This window comes from Pteropus medius, unplaced genomic scaffold (assembly GCF_902729225.1).
Source record: "Pteropus medius unplaced genomic scaffold, Ma_sr-lr_union100, whole genome shotgun sequence".
NCBI classification, from domain to species: domain Eukaryota; kingdom Metazoa; phylum Chordata; class Mammalia; order Chiroptera; family Pteropodidae; genus Pteropus; species Pteropus medius.
Genome location: NW_024351730.1, coordinates 25,676,503 through 25,693,278, shown reverse-complemented (window position 1 = coordinate 25,693,278; position 16,776 = coordinate 25,676,503). Strand labels below are relative to the sequence as shown.

At 32.9% G+C, this 16,776-nt stretch overlaps 1 protein-coding gene across 1 annotated transcript in view; it reads right to left on the bottom strand.

Moving 5' to 3' along the window:
- Positions 1 to 1,790: 1,790 nt before the first annotated feature.
- Positions 1,791 to 16,776, bottom strand: part of MRPL1 (mitochondrial ribosomal protein L1) — a 57,089-nt gene continuing 42,103 nt past the window's right edge. The window contains exons 8-9 of the mRNA XM_039845529.1: positions 3,934 to 4,015; positions 1,791 to 2,100 (exon numbers count right to left, since the gene is read on the bottom strand). Of these exons, the coding sequence (XP_039701463.1) occupies positions 1,982 to 2,100; positions 3,934 to 4,015 (201 nt within the window). The 3' untranslated portion in view covers positions 1,791 to 1,981. The remainder of the gene's footprint in view (positions 2,101 to 3,933; positions 4,016 to 16,776) is intronic.

The following is a 16,776-nucleotide window of genomic DNA, read 5'->3' as shown; positions in this document are numbered from 1 at the left end:
AATGGACCTAAAGGATAGCGTGTTGAGTGGAGTAAGTCATAAAGAGGGAGAAAAATGCCATATGATTGCATGTTTATGTAGAACCTAAAGAACAAAATGAACAAACAAACAAACAAACTCAGATACAGAGAACCTTCTGAGGGTTATCCGATAGGAGAGGGGTTCAGGGGGTCAGTGAAAAAGGGAGAGGGGATTAAGATATACAAATTGGTAGTTATCGAGAGTCATGGAGATAGAAGTATAGCATAAGGAATATAGCCAATAAATTGTAATAACTATGTATTGTGTTAGAGGGCACTACATTTATTGGGGTGATCACTTTGTGAGTTATGTAGATGTCTAATAACTATGTTGTACACCTGAAACTAATATAGTATTGTATGTCAACTATAACTGAAAAATAAAAAAAATTATTATTATAAAAAAAAAAGATAGTAATTGCGGAAAACGAATAGGTATCTTTTTCTCTCTATCCTGCTCTACTCTTCTCTCATCCCACTTCTTTCAACCCTTTACTTCCACTTTCTTCATATTGGCTATGCCACAACCTCATAATTAGATATTAAGAAAATGAAGTTTAATTATTCAATATTTTAAAATTTTAAAGTGTTCAGTTTAACAGTTTACCTCAGAATATATAAAAAGGAGGTAAAATAGTCTAACAGTTAAGAGAACAGACTTCAAAAACAAATCCAGCTTTGAATCTCACTTTGCCATTTATGGGACCTCATACTGGTTTCAATTTCCTTTTCTGAAAGATGGGAACAACATCCTTCTCACCAAACTGCTGTGAGGATGAAAAGAGAGGATGTATATAAAGCATAAGATAGTAGTAGGCCCGTAATGGAAGTTAACTGCTGTTACAGTTTTGTAGTTAATGTTACAGCTGTTTTTGGTAAATAGCCTTTAAATTTTAATTTTCCTATGGGAAAAAAGCATAGTGGGGTAGAGTGGTTGTTCAGTCATTTGGACTTCCCAGATTACTAAAATTTCAAAAACAATATGGAAGGCCTATATGGAGCTGTCAAAATATTCTTTACAAAGTGAGTGTTATTAAAACTCACCAACAAATTTATCGGCACTATTATTTCATATAAGAAAAGGCATTTAAACATCCTCTAAAGAAATGGGAGACAGTCGCAGAATAAGGAAATCATTCCCAAGAAAGGACAGTTGGCAGTTGAATGCCAAAATTATTATTATTATTATTATTTTATTATTATTATTTTGTCACATACCAGTAAACACTAAAGGACCAATACTAATTTGTAAGCTGGCACTTGATGAAAGACACAACTTCTTAGCCTGATTCTTCATCCATAAATGAAGCTGTTCTATCCACCTCATGGCATGTTCATTCAATAAACACTAACCAAACCTATTACGTGCTATTAGCAGAGAATTCAGAATCAAATGAGGTTAAGTATATGAAAACACCACACACAGTGCCTCGTATATTGCAAAGCGCTATAAAACTAAGAAATACAAATATTATAGATTGATTCCTAAGAGAAAAACAAAGATTTCCTGCCCACTCATATTCTATATTCGTTATCACAAGTTACATCCAGAATCTTTTAGAATGAACATTTTCCATAATTTTTCTTTAGAAAATAGTCATATTTGTGATGTAGTTCATGACTCTGCCATTCTCTGTCTTATGAGGACTGAAGATGTTACTTTTCCCTCAGATGGTATGGCTCTCCATGGAAAGTTATTAAGCTAGAAATTGCTGCTGTAATTACCAGCATGTTGAATCTGAACTATAAGGAAGAAGATTTAACAGGATATAAAATGTAGACTCAGATAAAATTTTATTTTCTTATTTTTGAAAGTGTTGTAAGATTTTTCCAGTGTGAAAATTCACTTTTGAGCATGATGATCAAGAAATAACAAGATACCAAACATAGAAATTATACAGTTTTATAATTTTCTCTGTTGCTTCTTAATCCACTAAAAATAATTTCACAATACAACAATTTTAGGCAGCTTCTTGGTTGCTTTCTTTGGTTTCCACTTCTTTAGGCAACAAAGGCTCGACCTTTAATAACAAACCTTCACTAGTCGAACTTCGAAGAAAAGCTCGTACCACAAAGGGTCCTGGAAACAAAGACAAGAATCAACTTTCCACCTAATGTTGTGGATTCTGTGGCAGAAAACATGGTCAAGCTTTAAAATCTTTTCCTGAAATATAATGCAACCCTGGTAGAAATAAATCCAATGGTAGAAGATTCAGATTGAACTGTGCTATGTATGGATGCAAAGATCAATTCTGATTCTAATTCGGCTTATCGCCAGAAGAAAATCCTTGACCCACAGGACTAGACCTAAGAATATGAAAGGGACAAAGATGTAGCTAAGGCAGATGTCAACTACATTGGCCTAGATGGAGTATATAAGCTGTCTAGTAAATGACGCTGGTTTGGCTATAGCCACAATGGATATAATAAAACTTCATGGGGAGACTCCAGCCAAATTTCTTGATGTTAGTGGTGGCACTACAACCCATCAGTAACAGAAGCATTTAAGATTATCACTTTAGATAAAAAGGTACTGGCTATTCTGGTAAACATTTTTTTGGAGAAATCATGTGGTGTGACGTTATTGCACAGGGTATAGTCATGGCAGTAAAGGATCTGGAAATTAAAATACCTATTGTGGTATGGTTATAAGGTACACAAGTTGATGATGCTAAGGCACTAATAACAGACAGTGGACTTGAAATTCTTGCTTGTGATGATTTGGATGAAGCTGCTAAAATGGTTATAAAGCTCTGTGAAACAGTACCTTAGCCATGCAAGACCAGGTAGATGTGAAATTTCAGCTGCCAATCGGATCTGAGAACCCAGTAGACGGCTGAAAGTGTTAAATGTGCTTTAAGTGTTAAAAATACTGTGTTCTGTATTATTATTGTTCTTTTTCTCTTTAAGTGTGTGACGACTGTAATTGCCACCTAGGCACAAAAACTTTTAAAAGCATTTGATCTGCATTTAATTCTACTGCTGAAAATGGACTATTTGTGTAAAGAATGTGTAATGCAGAAGAAATCTAGTTTCTTCTATTGCAGCCTCTTCTTTTTCACTTCTACAGAATGTCACTTGCAATATGCCAGTTTGTTATTGTTGGATACAACATTCTTCATTGATATGAGTCCTATGAATAAAGTAAATATGAAGATAAAGCTTCACTCTTTTGTGTTGAAATATATATCTAATAATTAGCCTCATTAGTAGAGCAATGTATTAAAAATTTTATGTAAGAAGTGTTTTCTTCAACACCAAATAAGTGTTTTCTTCAATCACTATCTATAAACAGAGCTTTCAAACCGTCTCCAGAATATTCAGGTATTTCAGTGAAATAACTTGTTAATTATTTGAACATTGTTTTAATCATTAGAAAACGATAACTGCAAGTCTTCACGATTCTGTGGTATTAAGAACAACCTGTAGGTTTGTATCAAATAAAGGTATATTTACTAAGGACTTGGCAAACAAAATTAACAATTTCGATTTAAGTTAGTAACACCTCCCCATGTGTGGAAAAAAATAAGATTAAGAAAGGTAGTGCCAGTGACAAAGTGAATGGTCTGGCTTCACAATATTATTTCATAAATATAGTTTCTATTTAATGCCATTGTAAGTTTAGGCACCATGGTTACAATTTTCTTTCAAACTTTATTTTATTTAATGGTAAAAATAATGTGGGAATTTACAAAGGTTTCAAGAAGTAAAATATTTCCTTAACGTTAAAGAGGTCTCTCTAAACGACTACACTTGTAAATAAGATAATTTGAACCCTTCAGAGAATTCACTTTTATTTATTTAATCCCTGGAAATACTGTTGCTATTGTAGTTGCATATTGACTTGATTGTTTTCTTAATATTTTAAAAGTATCACAGGGCTATCAGGAAGTCTACCCAGCAAACCACTTACCCAAATTCAGCGGTCTGTGCCTACAAACTTCATTGATAACTGCTTGCAAATTGGCAGCTATCTGGTCACTTGACATATCTAGCTGAAAAGAAAGGGTATATAACATTAATGATGTGAAAGTGAGAAGACAGTAAAAATTTTGGTAACTGTATCAGTATTTACTCTAGGCAGTGTTCTCACATATTTAATTAAAATAAATTACCTATTAAGAGACCCTACTGTGAAAGAAAAACTTTCTATAACTCTTCTTTTAGAATGCTACATTTACATGTCTTTACATGGCAAGAGTTAATTGCCTTACAGAACATATTACAGCAAAATATTTTGAAGTTGTTCCACTCGATTTCCAAGTAATTTCCCCAAAGCATATCCTGGGTCAGAATATACCACACCACACCTCATCCCTACCCTGAAGGAAGCAGTGATATTTTCTCTTGAAGTTATTTGTTGATTTACTTTTAAAGGAAAGTAAGAAAATGTTTAGAAATTAATGCTTTCTAGATCTAAACTAAAACTACTTGACTACACACATTCAGACAACACATATCTAACACAGAGACATTTTTAGGATGTTATACTAACACACTAAATATGGAATAACAATTATCTTGCTATTTAGCAAAAACTACAGTAAGTAAATATATATATATGAATGAGACTTATTCATAAAACTCCTAAACCAAGCTCACAGCTTTGGAAAGTCCTTGCGTTTATAATTCAAATTCAAACATGTTGTTATTCTTAAACATACCAGTTAAAACCAGATATTACATTCCAACATTTAGAGAATTTTGCACTTTGCCAAATGAATCAATTTCTTAAAATCCATATAAAACTTAAAACAGCACAATGGGCAAAATTCACACAGTGAGAGTTCAAGTTTAAACAAGATTCCTACTTTCCAATGACTCTGAGACCATTGTGAGAAATGTGCCACGTTAGCATAAAAATTCCTCCTGAAAAAAATTATTCTCATCATCATTTATTCAACACACTCTTGCGTGTAATGCAAAACCAAACCCTAAATGAGAAGGTCTGGCCATGATTGAAGGAATTTTCACTTTATGTCAATCTATAAGTGAGAGTTCTGGGAAGGAATAAATCAAGCAATGCTTAGTTCACCTCACTAAGTCCTCAGACCTTACAGACTTTAATTTGCATTGAAGTAAGCAGTACACTGCAAACAAGGCATCTTATATTTATTATGTTAAAAACAAAACATAACAAAACAAAAAGCCAAGATATCAACATGTGTTCCTGTCTCCTTTCATTTCCTTCTTAATTCTTCAGTTTACCTCAAAGTGTCCTTATTATCGATGATAGTAACCACTACACATCTAATAAATTCCTTTACCTTCTGTTAAAGACCTATACCTACCTTAACTTTGGGATAGTAAGAGATACAAGAAAAAGATGTCCAACATATCTTTTTAATACATTAATCTATACTATTATACTATATACACTAAACTTACCAGATTGTTATAACTATTTTATACTTTGTGAGAACTTATACTGCCATTCCTACAGTAAGCTAAAATAACAACACAGCTTTAGAAATGGAAAATAATTACTTCCCCTGCAACTTTATTAGACTGACTTTAATGATTTCATTAAGTTTTAAAATACATAATTTTAAAAATTATATTATCAAAATTATATTACCTCTAATCTTTACTATGAGTACTATGTCTTCCACTAAAGTTTAAAATTTTTATAGCCATAATATTTCATTTTACTTTTTCTTTCAGATATTGTGCAAAATTATATATTTTACAATTTTGTTATATATTTTTATGGGCATAACTGACTACTTAATTGGCTGTGGATGACAAGCTAGCTATGCACAAAAACAAAATGTATAGATGCATGAGAATTTTGGGGGGCAGATACTGATCTAAAGATAATTCATGAAAGCAGCATTTGCAAGTTTCTCTACCTACATCTCAGTTACTCTGCATTTCCAACAGTGTTTTCCCATGCAAGAACGTTTTGTGGTCTTATGAAGGCAAGGATGACCATTTTGAGAAGACAATGTTACCTGTTAGGTTCTCAACAGCAAAGCATAAAACTTGGTACAGCAGGGGAAAAAAAAAAAAACAAAACCAGGGATTGGTCGACCTTGAAGGGGATATCGAATTATGTTAAACACCATATTTGTGTGTGCATACATGTGTGTATTTGAATATATACTAGTCACAATACTATGTTTAGCTAAAGGGATTATCCACTGCAGAAATAGTTATTCCTCATTCTGTAGCAGAGATATTTTCAAGAAAAGACTGCTTTAATAAATCCTACCTTCTGCTTAACATCCTTTATTATGTCAGAAATAATACCTTAAGACGACTACATGGAAGACTTACCAAAGATATCAGGGTGGTGGGTCACTGGATACAGGTGAACTCTATGTCTATTTCTTTGTTTGAACTGTCATATTTTCCTCTTTCCATGCAATTCCTAACTTTTGTCTTCAATCACCTTCTACCATTATGAGAAAACTAAAAAACAGGGGTTCTTAACCATTTTTGTCCCTTTGAGATTCAGATGTATGCAGGGCAAATTGTAGTCATGAACGTGTCTAAGGCGGTGATTCTTAAATGTTTTTCAGGTTATCAAACCTTGTTCCAGAAAAATGCACACAGGCACACAAAAAAAATTAGCCTACATCTTCATGGATTCTCTGGTTAAAAGAAAGGGGAAGAGAGAACAAAGGCTCTTGAGGAAAGTGTGTCAGTTAAAAGAGATATCTGGGGCACACTGAGAATTGCCAGTACAGAAGTAAGTCTATTCGAATATTTTGGGGGACTAAGAGCTACAATGTGGAAAAAGGATTCAACTTAATTTTTTTAGAAAGGACAGAACTAAACAAAAATAGCAAAGTATATATACATGATTATTAAACAATCATATGATCTTCCTAAAGTGGCTAGCTTCTGTCACTGTAAATGTACTGATAACCTCTAGATGACTGATCATCTCTAAACAAAAACTACAGATAGGACTACTACTTTGGATAAGCATTTGTTAGAACATCTGACCGCCAAAATCCCAAGTGCAATGTTCTAAGATGAAGTAAAGAGTGGCCTAGCATATGGTTTCTAAAAATGAGCCAATACTCTTAATCTCCATGACTCCTAACAGTCTAAACCAAGAAAAGAAAGATAATCTGTGTGTCTCCTATACAATATTAGGAAAGTAATCATTGATTAAGCAACTGTTTATTGGGTTTAACTCTTAGTCAAGCTCCACTCTAAGTATTACAGATATACTACCATTCATGTCTCCCAAGACCTATACTATTTTATAGGTTCCTTTCCCAAGTTCCCCTCTCTCCTTGATCTCCCCAGTACTTTCTGGTTCCCGGAGGCTTTCCGTTTTGGCACTCTGCCCAAAAGCTGGGGTTTTATTTACCTCATTTTGCCACTTACTTTGTGCAACTGTTTCTGTAGTAGGGTCCAACAGAGGAAAAAAAGCAAAAGCAGCATGCGCCACCTTCTTATGACCACAGATTCCTCAATCAGAAAGGAAGGCTCCCCCTACTCGAAGTTTTAGATATCTGCATTCTCCTCTGCACTCACTGCCACTGCTAGAAGCCACGGTCTCTACTTCTCAAGCCTAAAGTAGAGGGCTTCTCCTGGAGCTCCCCGCTGCCTGCACTGATGTCTACTTCCTGGTTTCAGGCTATGCTAAGACCAGGACATGTGACAACATGGGAAAAACGGCAAACTCACTGCCAGTTTGGTGGTACTTCAAATTCTGGTCTTTCCTTATTCGCCTGCCACTATTTACTTTTCAAAGTCTTCAAATAGCCGCTTCATGTATTCTGTCTGGTTTTATAATAGCTGTATTTGTGGGAGAGATGGGGTATCATGTGATTATACCATCTCACCTGGAACTGGAACTTCCCAAGCTTATGTATTATGTATTTATATTTCAGAGTTGATAAACTTTTTCTGTAAAGAACCAGATAGCAAATAGTTTAGGCTTTGACGGCCACATATAATTTCTGCTGCATATTCTTTTCTTTTTAAAAGACCATTCTAAGTTCACAGGTACGAAACAGACCATAGAGCTATTGTTTGCCAACTTCGATATTAGAATACATTATTTGTCTCCAAACATATAAAAATGCATGCAAAGACAAGGTGTGGAATGAATTATGCTTTACATCGCTTTAACAAATTTAATATCTACCAAAACCTAAATGGAAGAAGGAGGGTGCTTTTAGACACAAGCAGCTTTCATCCCTGCTTATGATAAAGTTGTTTGGAAAATGCTTAATTTTCTGTTTATATTTATTTAATAATTCATAATAGGGTCTAATAGCTATCTTATTTACTGTAAATACTATATTGGTGAATATTGTTATTTGTTTAGAAGTAACACTAATGAAAGTCATAAAGAATTATCTTTCATATCTATTCAATTTCTTCTCCAAGCATTTGGATAAAGACAGAATTCTACAAAGCTATCATACTTATTACTGGTTTTTGAAGTAAAGCTAACAAAAGCAAGCTGTGTGTGCAGTATACTGACAACTACTTATTAACAAATGGACTGGCAAACAAGAAAAAGCATATCACCTTACTCTCCTTTTATATAATATGCCATTTTAATTTTTCATCTTTGTTATTCTGTTGATCAATGATCACTACATCGTTGAGGTAATGCAATGAATTGAAGAGAAAAATTAGCTGTTTCTCTCAAACGATGTGGTTTTTCTTATGCTCTTATTTATATCTAATAGAAGGGGAAGTCACACTTTCAATTCCCCCAAGTTCTGGGAAATTATCGTCCGATTTCATGACAGTATAGGTAAGAACACTGGAAATAATAAATTATTTTTGATTCTAATATTCTTACTGGTAAGAATACTTAGAAAAATCTATCCAAAGGATATAACCTAAAATACAACAAGGATTATTCATCCTAGTTAAATATATATTTTTTATATATTTTTCACAATAAAGCATCAAGCAAAATGCTGGTACATATTGGATTCTGGATAAATGTTAGTTTCTCTCCTTTCTTAGCACCATATTATTGGAGGGCTACAATCTATTGCCAATATACTTCCTTTTAATTTTAATGAGAACAAGTATAGAATTTGACTTTTACATTCTACAGTTTACTTTCCTCTCTTTATAATCCCCTTATCTATGACACAGCACACTGTAGTATACCAAAAATAATGCAACCCAAAAAAGTTAACCATCAACTGGTAGGAATGGAGGAAAAGGAGAAATGGCAGTGAACCATGAGCCAATGGGATGCTGCCTTTTATCCAACTATTGTTTGTACCTAATTGATTTAAGCAATAAACCTTGCTTGCTATGTTTTCAACTTATGGACCTAGTTCCTTCAAAATAAATCTTCAATTTCCATGTATTATATTATATACATCTTGTATAATCTCCAACATGTTCACTTTTCCTGTTTTAGAATGTTAATTAAAACTAAAGACTCTGATTTCAACATAAGATTTTATTATGTTTATTCCCTTGTCCCGAACTTGTTTATTTTTGTTACAATATACTTCATCTTTTATCAGCTGCCAGGTTGACAATATTCTTGCCACAAAACAATTCACTATTACACAAGCAAAGCATAGTGACACGTGCCTATGAATGGACCATGAAGAAGAAAAAAAAACACATCAAAGACACTGCCTTTATATTAAGTATGTCAAAGATCCAAATATATTTGAAACCCAGACAAGAAGCACTAGTTAAACCAGGTCTTGGCATGATCTGGCACAAACATAAATCTGAGCTGTCTTACCTTCTTTTTTCTTTGTAGAAAATGAGCTTAGATTTGATTTGTCAATACCATTATTTGTAAGTCTTCGAAATCTGGATATTTACATGATTTTAAAAGGGCTATGATTGTTTTTCATAATGAACTTACTGGTGGCACTAATTTGCAATTAGTAATAATTCTATCAAATATGTTTTAAAAGTTTTAATGTAATAAACGAGTAATAGAATAAAATTATAGGAAAACGTTTAAATATCTTTAGAGAACAAATATATGTTAAAAACATTTTTATTATAAACAACTGATTTGTCATTAACTCAGGCAGCATTTACCAAGCAAAAATTTTTGATTAGATACTCTAAGTAATCAAAATTAAGTTGCATGTCACTGAAAAAAACGATTCTGTGGTATTTACTTCCCACTAATTCATACTAATTTTCCCATAAATTTAATTATATTTTTCATGTCTTTCCAAATTGTAGGTGGGCATACAGGAGAGAAAGAATTGCAGAAAAGAGTGGGTGGGGGGAGGGGAGAAAAGAAAAAAGAGAAAAAGAAAAACTTCAAAGATCTATTAAAAGAAAAAAGAAAAGAGAAAAAGGGAGGTAGGGAAGAAGAAAAAGGAAAAGAGGAACCTGAAATCAAATATCAAAGACAACTAAATCATATCGAATAATTCTCATTAAAGTATCAGAAATGAACAAGAGATTAAAAGAGAGGGTAAAACCACCTTGAATGTTCAAATAGGAAAGAAAATATTATTAGGCTGCTCAAAAGCCTCATCAGTCGTCGTCGTCGTCGTCATTTATCCTTGACCTAAACCTCATCTAATATACTCCAGACTAGAGGGTGAGGCCTGGCTGCCAGAGTTCTGGGAACCAAGTTAGGGAAGAGGGGTGGGGGTGGAGGTGGGGGTAGGGTGAGGGTGAGGAAAAAATGGATTTCTCAGCATATACAGTATTCACTTAATCTCCTCCCTGTTTTGAATTTTCTCAACTCCTGATCTCCTCCACTTTAGAAACCCTCTCTTTTAATCTTTCCAGCCTACTGCTGGCACGGTAAAGGACAGTTACCCAGTGCCATGAAGTATGTAACAATTTTCCATAGTCTTCAGCGAATCCTACCTATTTCAGAAGGCTCCTGCTCCATCCCCATATATACCACTAACGGTCAAGAGGTATCTAGAGTCAGAACCTAACTAAGCCTTTTTAAAGATCCTGAAATTTAGATTGTAATTTTTTGGCTTTCTCTATTGCTGATTCAGGATTTGACATTTTCTAATCAGTTACCACTGTGGTATTCAATCTACTATCTTTACCTAGAAGCTCAGAACACAAATTATTTTCAAGTGTCCGTGAAACACTTGGAAAAAAGAATATTATTCTTACACTATAGGCCAAAATGAAAATGTCAATAAGTTTTTAAAAAGTAGAAACTACAAAGGATGCATTCTTCAACCATAAGACAGTCACACTAGAATATAATAAAAATTTAAACAGGCCAAAAAGGTTTCGATTGTTAAAACTCTTTCAAATATGAATAAAAATCACGACAGAGTATTTATAAAATAATGACAAGAATACTAAATATCAAAACAAGAAATTCAAGGCAAATTCACAAGTTAAACTCATTATCAAAAAAATAATGAAAACTCACAAATCTCATACAAAACTTAGAAAACCAAAAAATCAACAACCAAACCTCAGGTTACTAGGATAAAGAAAAAGAGAAAATCAATAAATTGTAAAGAAAAAAGTAGCAATAAATAAATTATAAAATTTATACTAAAAATGGTACTTTCAAAAGCATATACAGGAGAATGACCTATTCTTAGGCTACGTATGTGAAAATATTTAGGGGTGAAGTGTTATGATGTCTGCAACTTGACTTTAAGTGGTTCAGAAAATAATGAGTATCTAATATTTTCTCTAAGCCAAGTACTCTTACTAGTTTTTCTAAGCAAATGTAACAAAATTGGTGAATCTAGGTGATAAATATAGAAGTGGTCATTGTACTATTCTTTCAACTTTTCCATTCATTTAAGACTTTTCAAAATAAAAAATTGAGGAAAAGATATGCTGTCATTGAGGAAATTAACAAATAACAGCTTAACTAGAGGTAAGGCTTCGTGAAGCAATAAATTCCAAGAAAATGTGTGATATTTCATTACTTTCTTACTTGAAATGTTATGAGTATAATTTAATTTCTCTTTAGATTTTCTTTTCAAAAGTGCTATGAACCCAAAAAGTCCCTAATGTTCTAAAATAAAATGAAGGTAAAACATCAAGATTTCTGATTTTATGATTTTTCAGAAAATTTTTTCACTGAAGTCTTTTTTAAAAAACCTCACTTGTATGTACATGTATACTTGAAAAGAATTACTTTGAAGTGAAAAATTAAAACAGAAAAAGTTGATTGGAATATAGCAGGTCCTCACTAAATATTCTTTTGAAAGCCAAAACACCTGTTATATAAGGTATAGAAAATTCTACCAAGTTGCTGCACTGACAAAAAAAGCACTTATAAAGGGGCCAAAACTATAAAAAAAAGATCTGAAACTAAGATGATTTCATGGTACACTACAACCTTTTAAAGGTCCAATGTGTATTATAACACAAACCTATGTTTTTATCCTGAAATTTTAACTTTATTAATCCCCAAAGATTTTTCAGTTAGAATTGATTTGAAAATCAAAGTTATTTCCCATGAAAGCTATAAGACTTCTTACATATGTGAGAATCTATTGAACTAGGTTCATACATAAAAGGTAGCTAGTTGCTACTTGAAATATACAAAAATATGGGTCTGATTTTATAGGCTCTTTTAGGAGTATATATAATAGGCCATGAGAGTCATATAATTTATTCTGGTATTAAATACCATGTTAGGTTAAACACACCAAATAAGCACATTCCGAATTTTCCTTTACACTACAGTTCATGTCCTCTCTTCTTGACAAATGCTTCCTATTTTAAATTTTAATGTGCCATATTTTACACTTGCAGTAACTCTTTTCTTAGTGAAAAGTTTTATCCCTTGATCTCCACCACTTTCAGCAAATGAAACCTAACTGCAATGTATCTGTTTGTTTGTTTTTTAAATATGCAAGGCAGTTAACATTAACAAAAATGAAATGACAGAGAATATTTTAGTTTTTGACAAATATAAAAGAATTATGTGTGCCTCTGTAAAATGGTAAAGTCAATACTAATAGAAAATTAGAAATAACTTTTACCTTTCAATAAAAGATAAGTTAAAACCAATCAACAATGAAACTGGCTTAAAATTACACCTATAAGTGTTGTGGAAAAGCAGGCTGTAGGCCACGTATCTTAAATCACACAAGGAATATATCAGTGAGAAAAATAAAGCAGGTTCTGAGAGCCTCAGAGATAACATAAACGGATTTGTGGTACGTTATAAAATTCTAAACAGGCACTCTTTGAAAATTACTTCAAAGTCTTTATTCTGGCAGGTTTATGCTATAATAATCTAGACATCGTTTAATTTTCTTGTGAAATGTTAAAATATGTACCCGACTAAGCATTCCTATAATGAATAGAGGACAAGATAATTCTGACTCTTATTTTGTAAAATTCCAGTAATTAAAATTTTCACTTTCAATATTGCTCCACAGGATTGCTGAAAAGTTTAGTATACATCAAATTTTAAAGTTTAGTATACGAAAATTTTAAAAAATAAAACATTGAATTATTTTATATTACATATGTCTTTTAATAATTTCTAACTGATCTTCAATTGGCAGTAGCTTTTGTTGATTCATACATTTGTACATTTATTCATTTGACAATTATTTAGTGATCAACTACTATCTGCCAGGCGCTATTCTAGGAACTGGCGATAGAGCAATAAACAAAAGCACAAAAATTTCTTTTATTTTCTTATTTTGGGGGGTTTCTTGGCTCCTCCTCAGCTATGGTAAAACTTTGTCTCCTCTTCTTTTAAATAATTAAAGTTTTAGCTGAGCTCATGGCCATGCAGCTAGACACTACATAGCATTACTTAGCACACAGCTAAGCTACGTGACTAACTCTGGACCATGGGATAGGGGCAGGACTGATGACGGCAATGGTTCACGTGCTTGAAAGAAAGCTGCTTGCTCTCCAGTTCCTGTTGCCTCCTTCACACTGGCTACAAGTCAGACATGGTATCATCACGATTCAACCACAAAGAATTAAAGACTCCAGAAGATGGCAAAAAAAAAACAAAAGGAAAGGAACTTTGATCCCTGGTTAACCCTATGGAGTAGAATAGCCCTGAGCTGCCCACCAGTTCAAATTTGGGAGAAAAATAACTTTCTATCATGGGTAAGTCACTGTTATTTGGTCCCTTTAAAACTCCTGAACTAATACAGACATAAAGTAGTCCATTCATCATCTTACATATTATTATTATTTTAAAATATAAATGACCCTTAATTTATCTGATATATATTTTCAAACTCCTCCTAGAAGCCATCCTTGACCTACTCCATGCTATGATGACATCTACCATTGCTTCTCTTCAACAACTTCCTTATATCTTACATATGTATATTTCTATTATCACACTTATCATATACTTCTCTACCATTTATTTCCATATGTAGCTCCTGTACTAGATGTATCTTTATTTTTAAAAAATTTCTTAGTCTTTTTTGCATTACATTGTACCTAGCACAGAGTCAGTACTTAATAAATATTTGTCAAACAGAATTTACACACTAAGTTGGTTGTTCTAGTTTTGTTTTTTTAGGCTACATTATAAATGAGTTAATAATAATTTTTTCTACTCGGAGAATAAAGTTTAAGAAAAGTCAATAAGTGAGGATAATTTTTAAAATATAAAGGATACAGGGAAAATCTCTAATACATCACGGGTAAGAAAAAAATCAGTCCCAAACATTGGATAGAAAAGGCTTTATTTTTCATAGTTATCAGAAGCCAGACAACCTCACTGTTTGTGAACATTTCAATTTTACAAGCAGTCAACCTTCTATGACCATGGCTCTTGTCAATTCCATTTAGTAGACACTGGTAAACTGAGGATGTCATGGTAGAAGTGAGTCAGACAGGGTCCATAGTAAAGGGAGTCATAGGACCCCACAGAGAAAAAAGAGGGAGTGGTGAATAATCAGGTCAGGCCTAGGAATATGAGAAGAAAGGGATCAAGAATGGGAGGACAGATGAAGAAACTCAGAATCTTAAGAAGTGGAACGGAAAATTGTACCCGAAGAAGAAAACATTGGTAATATTCATCTTGAAATTTTTAAGCTGCTAAAAGTGCACATGCGCGCGCGCACACACACACACACACACACACACACACAGAGTAATGTACCACCTAACAAACGGACAAAATGATTATAACCAGTAATATACCACCTAACAAAATGACAGAATGACTACAACCCACAATATACCACCTAACAAAATGACAAAATGATATTTGACAATATCTAATGCTGGTGAGTGTGTGAAGCATTGTAACCCACTATCGGATAAATTATAAATCAGTATAAATAGAGAGCAATTCGGTAATACTTATGTTAAAAATTTGAACATATATTCTATTTCTAGAAATGTACGTTATGGGTATACTTGGAAAATTGGCAATATATATTCATTAGAATGTCATTAAAGTATCATTTGTAATAACATCAAACTGGACACAAACAAAATGCCCATCAAAAGGGAACTGATTATGGCACATAAACTTTGCAGCCATGAAAAAGAATATGGCAGATCCCTTTGCATTTTTGCAGACATGGATGCAATATTAAATGGAAAAGAAAGGTACAGAATAGTGTATGTGGCATAATATTGTGTAATTAAATGAATTTCTAAAGGGTGTTTATGTTTATGCCTTAACATTTCTGGAAGAACAAAATAAAACTATTAATAAAAGTCTCATGAGAAAATAATTGCAGAGAGAAGGGCTTTAGTGTTTCCTTACATATTTTTGTAAACTGAACTTAACCAACTGCATATATTAATTTGAAAATTTAAAAATGTCAACAGAGTATCTGGGCAGCAGAGTTATGACTATTATATTGTTTTCTATATTATAAACTCAGATAAATCATTTTAAAATCATTTAATAACTATCTGAAATTAAATTGCTATTTAGAATATATATACTGGACAAGGTACATGTTATGGCTCTGCTTCATTTTTTGAGAATCTGCCTTATTTTCATTTGTATTTCATGGAAAGAGCCATATTTGTTTTAAAAAAAGTTAGGGTCCAGTTGTAGAAATGTGTTTCTTCTTCCTTGTAAACCTTTATTTTCAGTTTTATGCTTTAAGATCTTTTCCTTAAATCTGATCATTTAGCAACTTACTTTTATCCCGACCAAGTTATTCTTTATGCCGAGAGAAAATAAATGATGACTACATGATAGCACTATCACAGACTGAAAAATAAAATATTCCAATAACAAACTGTTCTGTCTGCATGATGTTCAACATATCACCTGAATGACATTTTCACTGATATGAGTATTTGATCTGATAGCGTGTAGACATAACCAATTTCATGAATACATAAATTATAGGTACAAATGGTAGAAAAGATGAAAAAGGAAACTAATTTATCTGCAAGTACTGCTGACAAATGTTAGATACTGGCTTGCTATAAGAGCGTTAGTACAGTTCTGATATACAGAGGCAACAGTACTAGTGGTTTTGAGTTCTCATACCCAAGATGCGAATCCTCAAGCCAGATAACTAAGAGAGATCATTCAACTGATTGATACAGAAGGAAAACGTGCTTAAACAACTCAAGATCAATTTCATATCACATCAAAAGTAGAACTGGATCATGAAAGAGTGTGGCAGTGCAGATTCTTTGCAGAATCATAACAAGGGACATGAGAATGATTTAACTAAATAAGATAGTCTCTCCTATACAGGCAAATTAAAACGCAAAATTAATAAATTTCGTTCTCCTAGGCACCATCTTTCTAGGGGTCAGCAAACCTTATTAAATACTTTAGGCTGTATAGGCCACATACAATCTCTGTAGCAAATTCTTTGTTTTTCTTTTTACAACCATTTATTGTTGTAAAGACCATCCTTAGCTC